This window comes from Muntiacus reevesi, chromosome 6, assembly GCF_963930625.1.
Source record: "Muntiacus reevesi chromosome 6, mMunRee1.1, whole genome shotgun sequence".
NCBI classification, from domain to species: Eukaryota; Metazoa; Chordata; class Mammalia; order Artiodactyla; family Cervidae; genus Muntiacus; species Muntiacus reevesi.
The window spans coordinates 99,437,626-99,457,400 of record NC_089254.1 but is presented as its reverse complement, the minus strand read 5'-3'; the positions used below and the strand labels follow the sequence as shown (position 1 = coordinate 99,457,400).

Genomic DNA, 19,775 nt, shown 5'->3' with positions numbered 1-19,775 from the left:
AGTGCTCATGGACCTGCTGGATTAGAGGAACGGAATTAAGTTAGAGCAAGTTGACCCCTCGTATGGAGTGGCATGGGGGCGCAGAACAAGGCAGCAGATACTAGAAGAAGCAGATGTGAGAGGACAGGGTCTCCTAGAGGGTCACTGCAGGCTGTGCCTCTCTTCGACTGGACATCTGTGACCATCATGAAGGGTTAGGACCCTGGGGACTTCCCTGGTGGTCCAGTGGCCAAGACTGTGTGCTCCCAATGCAGGGGGCCCAGGTTTGATCCCTGGTTGGGGAACTAGATCCCACATGCTGCAACTAGAGAGCCTGCATGCCACATCAAAGATCGAAGATCCTGTATGCTGCAACTAAGACCTGGTGCAGCCAAATAAATAAATAAATATTATTTTAAAAAGGAGTTGGGACCTTGTACACAGGAGGCTTATTAGCAGATGCAGCCATGTGGCACAGATCATAGATCTGGAGTAGATAGTGTAGATTTGGAGTGGGTCTCAGCACATTTGTAAGTTTCCTGGGTTTCCTGAGGTACAACGCAAGGTGGAAGCCACTGGACTTAAGAGACAGTAGACATGGATGCTAAGAGGAAAGACAGGCATGTCGGGGGACCTTGGTGCTGGAAACCTTTCTCCCCATGCTTACTCCTGGTTCAGCATGCAGCATGTTTTTCTTGTCTTTAACCCTGACAAATAACATTGGTCTAGCCTTTCTGTTGTGTGAAATCATAACTCCTTTTTCCACGCTTTTTGTTTTAGCTCATCATTGGGGTTTATGATTCCTCTCTTGAAAACAAGCTACCTGAAAGGGCCGTAGGCTGTGAATATAGAATAGGCTGAGTCCCTGTGATGTCCACTCCGTTCAGAGCCTGGGTTGTATACAGTTGGACCTCTGATGCCCTAAACAGTTATCTGAAAAGCATTGTTGTCTGGGATTATTAATGGTATTTCTGTTGCCTGGGAAATTAGGGTTTGCCATGTTGATGAGCAGTTTGTTCTAAAATGAAATCTTTGCAAGTATCTTAATATTTTTATTTGGAAAAATTTTGAATATGCTAGAAAACAGTAGGGCATATGCTGTAGTGTCCTCCCAAGCCTCTAGGAAACACTGGTCTTATGAAATTCTCTGATTCTCTCAATCTGATGGAAGCTTGTCATTGCTATATTCTAAAATCCCGTATTATACTCTGTCATGGAATTTAGCATAACCTCCAGAACTGTAATCACCAGTCTCCTTGTTTATCTCTTTATCTAGGCCTGGAATCTAATCTGTTTGAGTTCAGGGACTATGTCTTATTTGACTTATAGCTCCAATGTCTGGCTCAGCAGAAACTCAGTAATTAGGGATAAGTGAATGAGCCCTTAAATTCTGGAAGCAAAGCACTGGTGTCTGGATCTTGGAGAAGAGCCTCATTTGAGGAGGGAGGAGAGCTAGGGAAGGCAGCAGAGCTACACTGACCAGAGAAGAAGGAAAAGAACCAAGAGAGTGTTCTATCATGGAAGTCAAGGAAAAAATGGGAGAGACTTTTGAGGAATTATCAAATGCCACAATGAAACCAATGAAAATTTGAATTGAAAAGAGTTTGGGGGACTTCCAGGTGGTTCAGCAGATAAGACTCTGCACTCCCAGTGCAGGGGGGGCTCAGGTTTTACCCCCGGCTGGGCAACTAGATCCTTTATGCTGTAACTAAAGATCCTGACTGCTGCAACTAAAACCTGGCACGGCCAAATAAGTAAATTTTAAAAATAAATTTAAAAAAGAGTTTGGAGGCTTGTCAAAATCACTAGTGGCTATAGAAAAGCAAGATGGAAGCAGGATCTTGAGGGGTTAAGGAGAGAGTATGAGACCAGGAAATGGAGGTAGAGGGTCAGAACATGTACCTAGAAGTGAGGCTATAAAACAAAGGAGATCGGGAGGTGGCCAAGCAGAATGGCAGAAGCAAACCCAGCAGCCTCGCTAGGAAAAACTGTTCATTCAAAGGCAGAGATCAGAGGTGTCTTCAGTGCCCATCTCCCGGCCCGCAGGATGACTCAAGCACTCTGCCAGCCTGTGGCCGGTGGAGGGATGAGGCTGCATTTTGGTGGCTGACTCAGCAGTTCATTTACTTGGAAGCCACACGCGCTCGGCCCTGCACTAAGCCCTTTGAATGATTTTTGTCTGTTTTAAACTTGTATCTTCCCTTTCCTGCAGGAAACATGGTGGAATGGTGCTTACCCCAAGATATTGACCTTGAAGGCGTGGAGTTCAAGTCTATGGCCAGCGGATCCCATAAAATTCAGTCTGATTTCATGTAAGTAGTGCTGATTGCCAGTCTGCTCTGCACTGTTTCCTCTCCTCCTCTGCTTTCCCCAGAGAATAAGAGCTGTCGTCAGGGCATCTTTAGGAAGTGTGTATAAGTGCCCTGAGAATATATGTGCCGGTTTGTGTTTTTATATCAGTTTTGTAATAAGAAGCTCCCAAGCTTTCGTTAGGTTATCATGACCCGAAAACGTTAAGAACTCCTGCCATAGAGGTTCTTGCTTTTTCTAAGAGATGATTGATCCTTGCTTCAGGTTTGGCTTTAATGACCTCGCTTGAGGTTTTGGTTCCATTTGGGTTAACTCAAGACATGTATGTGCTAAAACTTGAAATTTAAGTAAGGCCAGTTTGTAGTCCTGTGTGATTAAGATTCTTGTGAGGAACAACTGGAACATTTGGGTGACGGAGTAGCTTTCATCTTCTCATTGGGCCGAAACCATGACGGGCACAAGTGTGAGAAAGGGGAAGGAAGACAAGTGACAGCTCTGGTCAAACATTCTATTAAAAACATCAGAGACTCAGGAAGCGAGGAGAGAATCAACATGGTTTATGCTAATAAAACAGAGGTCACACATCAAGTCAGCTGTTATGCAGGAAAGAAAGGTCATGGTCACAGGCAGTTGATCTGGGGTCAAGGGCAGCTGAACAGCAGGCTTTGCGGAGAGCAAGTCCTGGCTCCAGCCAGACAACCCTTAGTGGGTTCCAGGTTTTTTTTGAGCCTTGATTGTCCCATCTGTAAGGTTGAATGACTTGGGCTCATTGTCCCCCTGAGATCCCCTCCCACCCGAGATTTTAAAAAAGGTTTTTCTCAGGCTGAACTTTCTCATGTAGAGCCCTGGACACAGTTACATCTTCTATTTGGGATGCCTCTCAAGGGATTTCCAAATGCTCCTGGTGGTAAAGAACCTGCCTGCCAATGCAGGAGACATAAGAGATGCAGGTTCCATCCCTGGGTGGCGAAGATCCCTTGGAGGAGGGCATGCAACCCACTCTGCTATCCTTGCCTAGAGAATCCCCATGGACAGAGGAGCCTGGTGGGCTACAGTCCATGGAGTCGCAAAGAGTTGGACACTGAAGTGACTTTAGCACACCTGTCAAGGGAAAAAACCAAAATTCCTGATTTTGAGCTATGCTACATATTGGGTCTCTTTTAGCTATTTCCGGAAGGGGCCCTTCTTCGGCCTGGCCTGCTTCGCCAACATGCCGGTGGAAAGCGAGCTGGAGCGTGGCGCGCGGATGAAGTCCGTGGGCATCCTGTCTCCATCCTACACCCTGCTGTACCGGCACATGCACTTCCTGGAGAACCAAGTTCGGTGCGTGGGCCACGGGGCGGGGGGCGGTGGGCCGGTGGGTGATGGTGATGAGCCCTCAGCGTTAAAGGTCGTGCATCGATCAGAGCAGTAGGTGCCTCTCCGGGAACTTCCGTGGCCACGTTCATGCCTCCGGCGGTGGTTTTTGTGTTTCAGCCTGCGTCCTGCGTACAGATCCTTCACACTCGAGTGAAAGCTGGGGTCGATTTTGCTTTCAGTTTAACACTATCATCAGTTTTGTTTAATCAATTTGTTGACATGTACAGTGATCTTTACTTCCCCTCAACCACAATTAAACCTCCCTTCCAACTCCCACCCTCAACTCTTTTAAGACCTCATCATTTATTATTTGGAGTAATCGTTATCATGGGAGGGAATTAATAGGAAGGGAATTTTTAACAGAAGCTGCAAAACTGTTACTTTTTCATATTTTTCCCCATCATATGAGTAACCTATATTTTATTTCAGATTTTTGAGGAAGAAATCTATCACTAATCCCTGAAGCATTGTTAAAATTTTAGCACATTTGCCTCTTTTCTGGTATGCGTGTGTTTGTGTACTTTAAAAAATTATTTATATACTTGGCACCATACACTATACATACTTTAACATCCCATCCTTTTAAAATATATCAATATTTTAATTTTTTATATAACTGTCTTTCTTGATCAGCATCTTTGAAAGAATATGAAATGCAGTTTGTAGGGAAGATGTTTATTATTTAAAAATTAGTTAAAAGTACAAATGAACTTTTAAAATTCTCCCAAATCTTAGCACTTAGTAAGATGAAATATCCACTGTCAATATTCAGTGAATGTCATTCTAAAAAACATAATTTTCCAAAAGTAGTGGTTTAATGTATTTGTATATATCAGAGGAAAAGAGTAAGTGAAACTGAAGAAACTGTCAAACTTTGAATATTTTTTTCACAGTAAGATGTATTATTTCTTGGAATATTCCGCCCAAGTTAAAGACAAAAGACTCTGAAAAACATGAAGATACAGTATTATTCTTATTGAGAAATGGCATATATACAATAAAGTATACAGATCTTTGTGTAGGTGTCATTGGTGTTTTTAGGTTATGTTTTAGGTGTAGACAGTTATATTATACTTTTCCCCATAACTCCTACCCTAATTTTTTTCTTAACTTTATATATTGTGAGGTTTATTACATTTAGCTCTGTAATCATAATTCCCATGATTCTTAAGTCTCATTTATATGTTTACAACCACATCCCTGGCTTAACTGTGACTTACTGAGCTCCTGATAAATTTCTTGGTTGGATTTTGCCATCAAGCACTTTTTTTTTGTCATAAAAGGATCGTGGGTGCTGCCTCCTCTGAAATCTTGCATGCTTAATGCTGTTGGTCTTTCCCCTTTACTCTTGGCTTGGGTATAAGATTCTTATATCTTTTCTTTTCTCCTCAGGATGCTGTAAATATCGTCTTCTGATATTGGTTGTTTTAGAAAAGCCTCTGTTGTCTAGGTCCCTATAGATGCTTTATCTGTGATGTTTCTGAACTTTTGGTTTTTTTTTTCTGGAATAGTTCTTCCTTTTTGATCCAGAGACATGACTTAATTTCAGGAACCTTTTCTTCTACCATGAAATACTCAACTTTTTCCCTGCATTTTTCCTTCTTCTTCAGGAACACCAGTTATGCTCAGGTTTTCTTGCCATTGTCCTGCATATTTTTCATTTTGATGATTTAAAAAAATTATTTATTCATCTTCGGCTGCACTGAATCTCCTTTGCTGCGCGTGGGCTGTCTCTAGTTGCGGCGAGCAGGGGCTACTCTCTGGTTGGGGTCCACGGGCTTCTCACCGCAGTGGCTTCTCTTGTCAAGGAGCACGGACTCTCGGGGGTGAGGGCTTTGGTCGTTGTGGCATGTGGGCTCAGAAGCTGTGGCTCGCAGGCTCTAGCACACAGGCTCTGTAGTCGTGGTACACGGGCTTAGTTGCTCCACGGCATATGGGATCTTCCCGGAGCAGGGATCGAACCCGTGTCCCCTGCATTGGCTGGCGGATTCATAATGACTGGGCCACCAGAGAAGTCCCTGCTGATTATTTTAATAGCGGTCGAATGTTAGAGCTGTCCCATTAATCCACCCCCTTATCCCCTGCGGTTGAGCAGTTGGCATGTTTCTAATTTTTTTTAGCTGCGCCTCTACATTTTGGAGCTGTGATATATACTTTTCTGTATTTGAAATATTTCCTGAGTTTTGTGTCTCAGAAGTAATACTGAGGAAAAGAACATTTTCATTGGGATCTTGACACTTTAAAAAAATTATTACTCCTTTTGAAAAATTAATTTCCCAAGGAGGCAATACATTCTCATGGTTCAAAAGCTGAAAATTATAAGGAGGTATTATGTTAGTTAGAGTCCTGGCTAAATGGTGGTTAACAGAGGCCCTGAAATATGCTGGTTCAGATAAGACAGAAGATTCTTCTCCATGAAATGGCCTAGAAGTAGGCAGGTGATCAGGGTGGGCAGCCTACCGTTCCCACAGTCATCCGGGGCCCACACTGCGCTCCTAGGAGAGATTTTTGTGTTCTCAGATGCCCTTCTCACCTGTTGAGAGCTGCTCACCACCACTAGATCTGCATTGCAGCCCACAGGTAGGAGGGAAAAGCCAGAAGTTCCATACATAACTTCTCATGACCCACGGTCAAGTCTTCAATCACAAAGACACGGCTGACAGCACAGGACACCGGGGAGGGTCGTCTCTGACTGGGGGGCCTTGTGACCAGTTAACACGGGGGGCTCCTGTTCGGTATAGGAAGAAGAATGGTTTTAGGGGAAATTTCAGCAGCCTCTGCTTCAGTGTGCCCCCCCCCCCTGGCAACCCAAGTATCTGTATGTACCCTTCTTCCCACACACAGAGCACGTTCCTTCCATCCTGAGACGTCAGAGTCTCATCCAGTTAATGCTGGCAGTCCAAAATCCAAGCTTTCTGTGTGATATGAGGCAATCAGGACATGGTTCCTCTTATTCTGAAAAGCTGTGAAGGAACAGTCACGTCCTCCACTCCCCACCTCCCAAATGCAACATAGAAGACAGAGTAGGAGCCGTAATACAAACTCCTGTTTGAAAAAGAATGAGAAATACGAGCGGTCATTAGATCATAACGGTAATGGAATTCTGCCCAGCAGGGATGGCAAAGATCTCCTGTAGTCACAGAGCAGGAACTTCTGGCTACACTTTGGTTCTGCTCACTAGAATCCCCTTGTCCATTTTCCTCCATGGCTCCCCACTTTACCTTCTAGGGGCTTCTTTATCTGTTTCCCACTGTAACTGCTTTTAAATTGAGCTTTGGAGAACTTTGGAGAAAGCTGCATAGCTTAAGAACATGTTTCCTGTGGGTGTAGGTCTGGAAGTCTAGTGGTTTGTTTAAGGGACCAGAAAAGTCCCAGGCTTATACAAGGCCAAGCATGCGGCAGTCCAGACCCCTCAGAAACTCAGCAGGCTTCTGGGTTGTTTGCTTCCAGTCAGTTCCAGGTCAAAATACCCACTGCCAAACATCTCTTCTGGGTCTGAGCTTTTAAGTCGGTGCACTGAGAAGTAGTTACTGCTCTTTGCTCGTGGCCAATGCATCTTTGCCTCATTTTGATGGCAACTGTCTTGAAACTGTAGCCTAAATCTGATCTTTATAAATGAACTGACGCTCATGTCTGGCAGAGAATATTTAACTGGAGAATTTCTTGGAGGCTTTGAGAGAAAATCTTGGCCTCCTGCTTTTTGGGTCCAGAGAAATTGGTTTTTCCAGTCCCATTGGATCCCAAATGTTTTGAGTCTCAACTAATTCATATTCTGGAACTCAGATGTACACCCTTATGCTATATTTATTTCTGCTTGCACACTGACCAGTTCTTGCTTGTTTTCATCTTAACTCTTGTAGTAGCTCATTAAAAACATCAAGGAGCCGTCAGTACCCTGTTTCTCACTGTTTGCCCTAAAGGCACAAGTTCAGATGACACATGGCTTGTCTTATAAGTTATTGATGCTCTAGTGAAGTTTTTTTGCTGCAGTAATAACAAGGATTACCAGCTTGTCAGTCTGCAATGTTTATTTTCTTATCATTTTCCCTTGCCAGCTGCTAAGCCAATGCACTATTGTTGATCATGGAAACTCATATCTAAATATCATTTTCTACTTTAGCTAAGTTGCTGTAAAAAAGAGACCCAAAATACAGAGACAGAAGTACAACTTTTCTGGCATGATAATTCCAGAGAGAGGGAAGTAGTCTGGTGTGGCAGGCTTTGTTCCACTGGGTCATTTTGGGACCCAAGCCTTTCTGTTTTGTATCCTGCCATCTCCTAGAATATTGTCCTCACCCACATGTAAAAACTGATTCACTGTTAGCAGGTCCTGTCCCAGGCTGCCAGAGGGGGAACATTGCAGGAATCCTAGAAATTGAACACATAACTTCTGCCCACATTTCATTGGCCAGGTTTTAGTTACTAGCTCCACCTAGCAGCAAGACAGTCTAGGAAATGGGGTTTTTAACTGGCTGGTCATGTGGTCAGCTAAAATCTGAAAGGTTCTATTACTAAGGGAAGAAGAGAGTGGCAGTATCAACCACTGGCATTAAAAAGCAAAACGTTCAGAGTTCCCACGTCCATCCAGTAATCCTGGTCATTGCTGCTCATTTCCCATGCATCTTTCCTAAGCTCTTTGTTTATACATATACAAATACAAATATACGTTCTTATTTTCCCCCTTTCATACAGAAAGTAGCATATTATACACATTATCTGCACCTTGCCTTGTTCATTCAACCGTGTATCTGGGAGATCTTTTCATATTTATACACAGAGACCTTCTTCACTGTTTCTCACGGTTGTATCACAAAAGAACCTTGCTTGCTCTATCAGGTCTCTTCAGTTCAGTCAGTAAGTCGTGTCCAACTTTTTGTGACCCCATGGATTGCAGCACGCCAGGCTTCCCTATCCATCACCAACTTCCAGAGCTTGCTCAAACTCATGTCCATTGAGTCGGTGATGCCATCCAGCCATCTCATCCTCTGTTGCCCCCTTCTCCACCTGCCTGCAATCTTTCCCAGCATCAGGGTCTTTTCCAATGAGTCAGTTCTTTGCATCAGGTGGCCAAAGTACTGGAGCTTCAGCTTCAGCATCAGTCCTTCGAATGAATCTTCAGGACTGATTTCCTTTAGGATGGACTGGTTTGATCTCCTTGAAGTCCAAGGGACTCTCAAGAGCCTTCTCCAGCACCACAGTACAGAAGTGTCAATTCTTTGGCGCTCAGGTTTCTTACTGATAGACGTTTGGTTGTTTGCAGTCTTTTGCTGTGGTGCTGCTGCACTGGATACCTGTGAGCAAGTATCACTTCACACAGGAGCAGTATATGTGTACCTTAAGTTTTTAGAAATGAAATTGGTGATTCAAAGGGCATATGTATTTCTAATTTTAATAGATACTTTCAAGTTGCTTTATACAGAGATTGTACCATTTCACATGCCCAACAGTAGTGCAGGAGAATACTTGTTTCCTCACAGCATTGCCCACACAAAAATACAACTTTTGGATTTGGGGCGTTCTGATGCATAAAGCACAGTTGTTGCTGTTCTCTAAGTCATGTTTGACTCTTTTGTGACCCCATGGACTGTAGCCCACCAGGCTCCTCTCTGTCCATGGGATTTCCTAGGCAAGAGTACTGGAGTGGGTTGCCATTCCCTTCTGCAGGGTATCTTCCTGGACCAGGGATAGAACCGACATCTCCTGCATTGCAGGCAGATTCTTTGCCATCTGAGCCACCAGGGAAGCCCATAAAACACATTATAAATTTACATTTTTCTTAGGAGTGAGGACAAGCACCTTTATATGTGCTTGAGCCGTTTACATTTCTTTTTCCATGAACTGTTCCTAGCCTTTGCTACATTATATTTTGGTCATTGGTCTTTTCTTATTAATTTACAGTTCTTTGTATAGTATGGAGATTTATTCTTTGTGATATAAATGGAAAATATTTTTCCACTTTGTCATTTGTCTCTCTTAAAAAATTATTTGTTTATTTAGGCTGCGTTTGGTCTTTGTTGCTGCCTGGGCTTTTCTCTAGTTGCTGAGAAGGGGTTGCTGTCTAGTTGGGGTGCGCAGGCTTCTCACTGCAGTGGCTTCTCTTGTTGCAGAGAACAGGCCGGAGGGTGGGTGGCTTCAGCAGCTGCAGCTCCTGGACTCCAGAGCACAGGCTCCATATTTGTGGCACATGGGCTTTGGTGCTCCATGGTATGTGGGATCTTCCCAGATCAGGGACCAAACCCATGTCTCCTGCATTGACAGGCGGATTCTTTATCACTGAGCCAGCAGGGAAGCCCGCTGTCATTTGTCTTTCAACATTCCTTTTTGTTTGTTGTGCAGATTTTTCTTCATTTTCTTTTTTTCTTCACTGAATTCAGTACTTTTTTATGGCTTATAGATTTTGAATCATAACTAGAAAGGCTTTCCAGCTTGATGAGTAAAGAAGAGCTCAGGTAACATGAGAGAAGGACTTGCGTGAGAGCATATGAGGAAAGAACATAGTGATAAAAGCCCAGGTGTACCCAGGGATAATACATGATTGTAGCAAAGACTTCTATAAAAATTCACTAACTTGATTTTTTAAAATACTGAATCTATGTTTTATATTTATTTTTACGTATGATACCCTAACCTTTTTTGTTAGTATTTCATCCACAACTCTTGACTTCTCTATCTCCCTAGTCTTTTCTATGATTCTTTTTTATTAATCAGAATATATTGGAGAACTGTTTTATAATTTTAAAGGATTAGTCAGAAAAATGAAGAGGGCATGTTATAAAATAAAAGGGACTTAAACACATAACCACATTTTTTATCTTGTTTAGATCATGATAGGAACTACCAACTATAACATTTAGGGGACAATTGATATAATTTGAAAGTGGACTGCGTATTAGTTTGTGTTAAAGGCATTATTATTTTGTTGGGTGAGATAATGGCATGGTAGTTACATTATTTTTTAAAAAGATTTTATTAGAGATGCATACTGATCTATTTATGGGTAAAATGTTATAAGGGATCTGCTTTAAAACATTTCAGGAAAAAGAGTGATGGGCATTGGGGAGGATAAAGTATAGCTGTAACAACCATATTGATCAAATATTGACTGTTGTTGAAACTAAATGGTGGATAATGGGGTCTATTATTCTCTTCTTTCTACTTTTTGTGTATGTTTGAAATTTTCCATATTGAAAAATTTTAAAAGACTAAATAAAAAATTAACATAGAGTTATTACAGAAAACTGAAAAATGGGCAAAGGCTAATGGGTTAAAAATGAACATGAAAAAAAAAAAAAAAAGAACATGATCCCACCAACCAGACCTATCTACTGTTAACATTTATATCCTCCTGGTCTTTTTCCCATGTGTAAATATGTCCATACACATTCATTTTTTTAGAAAAGAAGATTGAGGTCACTCAGTGTCTAAATTTTCTAACTGAAAGATATTTAACCTTTTACTGTATCATGAACAATAGTCCTTATCATCATTCTGGTGGTTTCCAAGCATTTGGGGAAGATCCCCTGGAGAAGGAAATAGCAATCACTCCAGTATTCTAGCCTGGAGAATCCCATGGACAGAGGAGCCTGGCAGGCTACAGTCCACGGGGTCCCAAAGAGCTGGACACGACTAAAATGACAGAACACAGCACACAAGCATTTCAATATATAGATGTATCACAATTTAACTGTTTCACTGTTTTATTTTTAAGTTTGTTTTTTTTTTTTTTTTTTTTTGATGTGGACCATTTCTATAGTCTTTATGGAATTTGTTACGATATTCTCTTTTATGTTTTGGTTTTTTGGTGAGTCATGTGGGATCTGAGTTCCCCGACCAGGGATGGAGCCCACACCCTCTGCACTGGCAGGTGAAGTCTTAACCCCTGGACCACCAGGGAAGTCCCTGTTTCACTGTTTTTGTAGCTTTTAGGTGGTTCTTATTTTTCACCACCATGAACATAAATATCCTTACGAATATCATTGTTCGTATCCACATATAGATCCTTAGGCCTTGATCCTGGAAATGGAATCATTGGGTTGGAGGGTACATCCAGGGTATGCAGTTTTACACAAATTTCAAGTGACCTTTCAGAAAGTACTGCACCGCAATAAACAGGAATGCCTGTTTTTTCTATACTTGCAAGGCCAGAAGACAGAGTGGTTCAGACCGGTCATGAGTGTCAGAAGTGAAGAAGTGTCATTGCTGTCCAGAGGTATCCCTGATGCTTACACTGGGTTCGTGATGGCCCGGTGTGCTGGGAGAAGGCAGGGCTAGTCGCGGTGAGTGTCGGTGTGGCCGTACAGCTCATATCGTATTAGTGAAGGGGCTGTGGGCTTAATAAGCAGCAACCCAGTGTCTCTGGTTCTTGAGAAGAATCCTTGACGTGACTCAGATCAGTAGCACACACTGCCAGTTACCCTCTCGTTTTTACGTTGTCATGGCTCGTGGGCGGTTCCCATAGATGCTCGGCCTGTGCGTCTCCATCTCTGCCTTGTATGTATCACCCTCCTGAATCATCTTTGAAAGCCAGCTTATCTTCTAAACTCTCAGGCTTGTTTCAATACTTTTTGGTTTATCTTGGTGTTACGGTTTGATAATTATTCTTGCTCAATTGCAAAATCTATATTGTGTTTGAATTTTGAGGCTTTCATAAAACGGCTGTGTAACACGTATCCGGGAACTGCCAATTTATATTTATGTCTGTGTCTGTGTCCATACTCCATGTCCTTGCTTCATCCTGTTCCATCAGCCAGTGGTATCTTAGGCTGTCAGAGGACAGGATTCTGAAACTACCTTTTAGTGTAAGAGATTCTAACTTCGTAGTGAGCTTTTCTTTAGACTCTTGGTTCAAGTATAGAGTTTGATAGAGTCAAACAGGTAAGACCATTAATTGAGAAGCAAATCAGCAAACAATGAACCTAGAAAATATAGCCAAGATGATAGTATTAAAAATACAATAAAATGCTTCCCACTGTTCCTTTTAAGGAAATTAGGTCTTAATAAAATTACCCTTGAACTTAATTGTCTACTTGCTATTTTGTAGTAGTAAAGCTTTTGTCCCTTTGACATAGCCTTGAGGGTTGTCTGAAGTCTGCCATCTTCTCAGAATAGCTGGACACAGCTTAGCCCTCATGGGTTTCCTGTCTAGACTGTGAACATTTGTAAGAGTGAAAGAAAGGATTATAGGGACGTTCCTGGTGGTCCAGTGGTTAAGATTCCACACTTCCAATGCAGGAGGCGTGGGTTTGATCCCTGGCCGGGGAACTAGATCTGACATGCTGTGCAGCCCAATAAAAGAAAACCAGAAGTGATTATAAGCACACACACCCTCAGAGTCATTTATTATTACATCACAGAGCTGCTTCCTTGTGCAGAGGTTAAAGTGTAGGAACCACGGAAGTAGAGAGCTGTCACTCAGAGAGGAGTTTATTTTAGTAATGAACTTGGTGATTTTTTGTTGTTGTTTGTTTTTAAAATGTAAATTTGCCCAAAGGTCTCTGCCAGGGCTTGCCCTGAATCTTCCCCTGTTTCTCTATTGTTTCCAAGCCTTCCCTGTGCACCTGGCTAGACGCTGCCCGTGTGCTAGGAAGGAAGGAACCTGGGGTTTTGCGTGCTGTGTTTCGCCCTTCAGTCGTGTCTGACTCTTTGCAACCCTGTGGACTGTAGCCCGCCAGGCTCCTCTGTCCATGGGATTTTCTAGGCAAGGATATTGGAGTGGGTTGCCACTTCCTCCTCTAGGGCATCTTCCCACCCATCTTCAAACCCATGTCTCCTGCATTGGCAGGTGAATTCTTTACCACTGTGCCACAGGGGAAGCCCGCCAGGTGTTCTAAAAGAAGCTGAAATAGATCACAGACTGTCCTGGGCACTTTTTCTACTCAGCTCCATTTACACCTCACAATACTATTGCGGTGGTTCTGCTATCTACAGGAAGAAAAGCAGATTTCGGAAAGTTCAGTAATGTCACTGAGCACTCACAGGGAAGAAGTGGCAGCTGTAGCCTTGACATCAGGAGCCGTCGGTCCCTCTGGAGCAGGGATGGGTGGGGAGCAGCAGGGTACGTGGTGGACAGTGCAGATCTGGAATCTGAGCCTTCCGTGACGGCGTTTGGGCGAAGCCAGCAGTGACAGGCTGGGGGCATTGCCTTCCAGTCGTCATTGTGCCAGGGCCAGCTGTAATTAGGGGAGCCTCCCCTGGCTCAGAAAAACTCTATTTTGATTCTCTTTCATTGCAGTATGATGGAAATTGTAGAGTTCTAAGGCCATTTAAATGGACTAAAAAAGTTTTTGTTTTTTTTTTTAATTTTTCCTTCTGTTTGTGTCCTAAGGCTGCTGTCACAAAGTACCACAAACTAGGTGATGACTGAGAACAACAGAAATATATTGTCTCACAGTTCTGGAGGCTGGAAGTCTAAAATCCAGGTGTCAGCAGGCTTGGTTTCTGCCCAGGGCTCTGAGAGAAAATCTAGTGGTTGCTCCTCTCCTGGCTTCCGACGATCTTGGCTGTTCCTGGCTTGTAGATTTATCACTCCGATCCTTCACTTGCACACAATGCTCTCGTGTGTGTCTGTGCGTCCAAATTCCCCCTCTTACAAAGATACCAGTTGGGACTTTGCTGGTGGTCCAGTAGTTAAGATGCCACACTTCCACTGAAGGAGGCACAGGTTTGAACCGTGGTCGGGGTGCTAAGATCCCGTATGCAGCGCAATGTGGCCAAAAAATAAAAAACAAAGACACCAGTCATACTAGATTATGACCTCATTTTAAATTCAGCCTCTGTTACACTTTCAGCAAACATAGTGCCAAAATGGTACCCATGGTCCTCCTGTGCTTGACCCGAAGGCAGGATTGGATTCTCCATTGACCAAATGGTCCAGGGCCTTAGTGTGGCTTTCTTGGCTTTGGGATCAGTTGACAGAATTACCCACAGCCAAGTCTCTGCCACCTGTGCAGGATGGGGTGGGGGGGAGAAAAGGTCCTGAGCTCTTTATTACTTGGTTCAAACATAAGCCCTTCGTGACCTCCAACAGTTGTTTTCCGTCATTTGAGATGTTGAGGAGTACGCTTCTTCTTATTCTTTCACAACAGCAAAGCAAGAAGACAAACTTGCTCTCTAAACAAAGAGCAGCTTTTAAGCAGGGAATGTGTGGTCTTCCAAGTTTCCCCTTCTCATCACCAACAGCCATTCTCTGGGAAGCATCCTTTGCTCCAGAACAATGGACATTAGTTATAGTCTGTTAATTCCTCCTGTTTCCCACGAGAAGGAGCTGTGTCCACAGCACTGTCGGGGAGTTTCAGAGCCTATCTTAGAGCTTTTGCTAAGGAACATGTAACATCGAAGGAAGTGTCCTAGGCAGCCTCTGGAAGGGAGGCTTTTAGTTTATCCAGGCTTTTGCCCTCCCCCACCCCAAGCATTGCTGCCCCTGGGGCCGGGGAGTGAGGGCAGGGCCGCAGTCAGGGCCGTTCTCACTGTGCGTGTCTTGCGCAGACACCAGCTGGAGACCCCGGGTCATTACTCTCACCTGGCTGCCTTCTATGAGGACAAGAAGGGGGTGCTGCACGCCGGTCCGGGGAGAGGTGGCAGCCTGCCCCCCATCTACTGGCTGCCTTCCATCCACCGATACATGTACCCCGAGATGAAGGTAGGTCAGCCAGAGTCTCACGCAGTCCTGGGCTTGGGTCTGGGGACAGTACTTGCTGATTATTGTTTTCATGAATAAGGAAATTTGTGTCTTGGACTAATGTCCAAAGTCTGCTTTTGATAGAATAGGATTGTAACCTCAGCATTTGGTTCTTATTTAAAACATAAGGCAAGTTATCTTAAACAATATGCTTGGTAATACTTCCATAATAGCGGTGCAAAACCATATGGAGGGCCCAGTTGTGGTGGACTTCTGGGGGCGACGAGTGGATCTGATTCTTGTGATTGCTTCGGTTTTAAAGGCAGACATTTGAACTAAAAGTGAAGTGTTTGAACAGTTGAGATATTTTTTAGTTACCGTATTTTTGATATTACTTTATTGTGTATTTTTTCTGAATTACTTTGTACTAGAATATGTTTGTTTACCATTAAGAGAAGACCCAAGCAAGTGTTAGATGTTGGGAGGGTACAAAGAGCCTCCCGCTTTCCCTTCTCCGCCAGCTCTGCCGTCCCCATCCTCGTCCGCTTCCTCCTCCTCCGTCCCCCTCCTCATCCCCCTCGTCCTTCATCCCTCTCCTCCTCCTCCATCCCCCTCTTCATCCCCCTCATCCTTCATCCCTCTCCTCCCCCTCTATCCCCCTCCTCATCCACCTCCCCCTCCTCCTTCATCCCTCTCCTCCTCCTCCATCCCCCTCCTCATCCACCTCCCCCTCCTCCATGCCCCTCCTCCTCCCGCAGCCTCCTCCTCCTCCATCCCCTTCCTCCTCCATCCTCCTCGTCCACCTCCTCCTCCATCCCTCTACCGTTCCCCTCCTCCATCCCCTCCTCCTCTTCCATCCCTTCCTCCTTGTCCACCTCCTCCTCATCCCCCTACTCGTCCACCTCCTCCCCCCCTCCTCCTCCATCCCCCTCCTCCTCCTCCTCCACCCCCTTCCTCCTCTTCCTCCATCCCCCTCCCTCTCTTCATTCATCCCTCTCCTCCTTCTCCATGCCCCTCCTCCATTGCCCTCTTCCATCCCCCTGCTCATCCCCCTCCTCCATTCTCCATCCCCCCTCCTCCTCCACCCCTCCTCCTCCTCCATCTCCCCCCTCCTCCTCCACCCCCTCCTCCTCCTCCATCCCCTTCCTCCTCCTCCATCCCACTCCTCATCTTCCTCCATCCCCCTCCTCCTCCTCCACCCCCGTCCTCCTCCATCCCCTTCCTCCTCCTCCATCCCCCTCCCCCTCTTCCTCCATCCCCCTCCCCCTCTTCCTCCACCCCCCTCCCCCTCTTCCTCCATCCCTCTCCTCCTTCTCCATGCCCCTCCTCCATTGCCCTCTTCCATCCCCTGCTCGTCCCCCTCCTCCATTCTCCATCCCCCTCCTCTTCCATCCCCCTCCTCTTTCTCCATCCCCCTCCTCCTCCTCCATCCCCCTCCTCATCTTCCTCCATCCCCCTCCTCATCTTCCTCCATCCCTCTCCTCCTCCTCATCCCCCTCCTCCTCTTCCATCCCCCTTCTCCTCCTCCTTCATCCCTCTCCTCCTTCTCCATGCCCCTCCTCCATTGCCCTCTTCCATCCCCCTGCTCATCCCTCTCCTCCATCCCCCTCCTCCATCCCCCTCCCCCTCCCCATCTTCCACCCCCTCTCCTTCTCTAACCCCCTCCCTCCTCCTCCACCCCGTCTTCCTCTTCCATCCCCTCTCCCCTCCTGTACAGGTGGCCACAAGATACTTCAGTGGAAATTTCAGGCTCCCTGGTAGAGAAATTATACCATGAGCTTGAGAGGGCTCTGAGAAGGCATCTTGGAAGAGGCACTTGAGGTGTTTAACCGGGGGACAGTGAGGGATGCTAGGTCCAGGGTGAGGGAAGGCATGAGCCACAGTGCGGGCCATGGTCCAGCACTCTGCCAGCACCTTCTCTGAGTTAGACGTCCTGCTGACTCTATCTGCGTCTGTGGCAACTCTCTTTAAAGTGGATTTTTTTTGTCAATCCATGTTTTAAAGGTTCAGTGACTTGCTTAAGGCCTTACAACTAGTAGGAGATAGAGCGAGGGTATAAACACAGGCCTGTGCCAGGGCTGGGGCTCAGTCCCTCCCACTCCATTGCCTTGTGGGGATGTGTGTGAGAAATCACAGGGCGAGTTCATGGGCGTGAGAAGCCTGGTTTGACTGATGAATATCAGTGTCATCTGGCCAGGAGAAAAAAGTGGAAAAATAGGTTGCAGTCAGATTGGAAAGAGCCTTAACTGTTAGACCATGGTATTTGAATCTGAAGAAGTACCAGCTAGGGTCTCGTTAGGAAAACACAAACTATGCCAGGTATTTCAAACTGATTCAATACAAAGAATCGGTAATACAGGAGTTGGAAAACCAAAGGCACAGAGAGGTAACAAAATAACCTAAACACTAGAAATACAGACAGTGGCTACCACCCTATGGTTAGTTATCTTGCTGCATCAGAAGTTGCCCTCAAATTAATGGTTTAAAATGAAAGTGAAAGTCACTCAGTCGTGTCTGATTCTCTGTGACCCCATGGACTGTATAGTCCATGGAATTCTCCAGGCCAGAATACTGAACTGGGCAGCCTGTCCCTTCTCCAGGGGATCTTCCCAACCCAGGGATCGAACCCAGGTCTCCCACATCGCAGGCGGATTCTTTACCAGCTGAGCCACATCTCTCCATTTCTGTGAGTCAGGGATCCAGGCTTTGCTGGGCCCTCTGCAAGACTGCAGTCAAGGTGTCCCTCACGACTGGGGGCTTATCTGACAGCTCAGCTTGGAGAATATCCACTTGTGAGTTCCCATGGTTGTTGGGAGGATTGAGTTCCTTGAGGGCTGTTGAACTGAGAGCCTTGCTGACTGTTTAGTGCCGCCGGCAATAAACAAACACGTTGGGTCTCTCCAACATGATGGCTTCTTTCATCAAAGCCCACCCGTGAAGAAGTCTGCCGGCAAGGTGGAAGTCCCAATCCGTTGTAGTCATTGTGGAAATCACAATGCTGTAGTGTTGCCATATTCCGGTGGTTAAAAGCGAGTTACTCAAGAGGAAAAGAGGATTGCATAGATAGGCAGTAGATAACCAGTGAGTGGGGGAGGGGTTGGTGGTGTACCTGGGCTTTTTGAGGCTGCCTGCCATGCATCCCCAGGGCTGGAGTAAGAAAGAGGGGAAAGTGACAGGAAGTGACATCTGACCTGCAGGAGCTCGGAGGAGGGGCTCTGCGGAGGTGGTTCCCAGACCGCTTAGGGAGGCACGGTGCACCTGGGCCTGGTCTGGGCAGGGCTTGCCTAGGGCTGGGGATGCCAGGAATAGCTGGAATCTAGAATGGAGGTGTCCTCTGCCCCTGGAGAGATACCAGCGGAAGCTGGACCCTGAAACTGGAAGCCTCCTCCCGCCCTCCAGTCTCCAATCACTGACCCCCATTGGCAGAACCTAATGGGCAGCCACCAGGCATGAGAGTCCGGGAAATGTGGTTTGAAGATTTCCCCGGGCGTGTGCTGCGAGGCAATAACTAGGAAGCTGTCAGAGGATCATTAGGGCAATTCCGGGCCTGTATTGATGAAAACCTACTTTCTTTCTCTTCACTCCTAACTCTGACCCTCTTTTTCCTTCTGAGTTCAAGGCTGTCTCCAAACCCACAGGGAGGTGACCAGCATCTGACCTGGGTGCCCTAGATTCCTCTCCCCAAGATGCCAAGAAGGGGACCAAAGGGGGAAAAAGTGAAATCACCTCTGTTTTTTGCCTTATTGTGGGCAGCTCATTAGCAGACATGTTAAACCCTGGGAGATGCAGGGAAAAGGATACCTTAATAGGTTGCAGGTAGAAATGTGAACAGTCTTCTTTTAAAAAAACAATTTGTTAGTGCTTTATTAAAAATCAAAATATTGCACCCTTTGATCTGATAGTCCCACTCCTAGAGATCTGTCTTCTATCTGTAAACCACCAGAGTGTCATAATGTCTGTATGAGCATGTTTAATTCAATATTGTTCAGAGTGGTAGACAAACAGAACACTCTGTATATTATACAGTCATTCGGAATAATGAATTAGAGCATAACTAGTTGACAAGGGATGCTCTACTAGGAAGTATTGTGAGAGAATAGCAAAGAGCTGAAAGCTATATATGATGTTATCACTTTTGTAAAATAATCACTGCCTTGGGTATGTACAAACATGTAGGTATATCCATATACACACATGAACATATATACATATATGTATCTACGTCCACATACATACATGAACATGGAAAAAAAATATGGATGGGTATGATGTAGGTAATTAACACATATTACCTTGGGGTGAGGTGGCTTTGGAGGGACAATGCTTATATATGTAAAAGAGGAAAAGACCAGGGGAAAAAATGACAGTACTAATTAACATGGTATATTTGATAGTCTGTTCAAATATATCACACATGTGTACATATGAAGAAATTGTTATGTAACCTCTCCATTGAAATATAACATTTATCGCAATTGGTTGAAAGCTGTATGTTTACTATAGGTCATTG

General features: G+C 45.0%; 1 protein-coding gene across 1 annotated transcript in view; it reads left to right on the top strand.

The window, feature by feature from the left end:
• DENND11 (DENN domain containing 11) overlaps positions 1-19,775 on the top strand; it is a 48,516-nt gene that overhangs the window by 16,232 nt on the left and 12,509 nt on the right. The window contains exons 2-4 of the mRNA XM_065939240.1: positions 2,192-2,291; positions 3,454-3,612; positions 15,133-15,286. Of these exons, the coding sequence (XP_065795312.1) occupies positions 2,192-2,291; positions 3,454-3,612; positions 15,133-15,286 (413 nt within the window). The remainder of the gene's footprint in view (positions 1-2,191; positions 2,292-3,453; positions 3,613-15,132; positions 15,287-19,775) is intronic.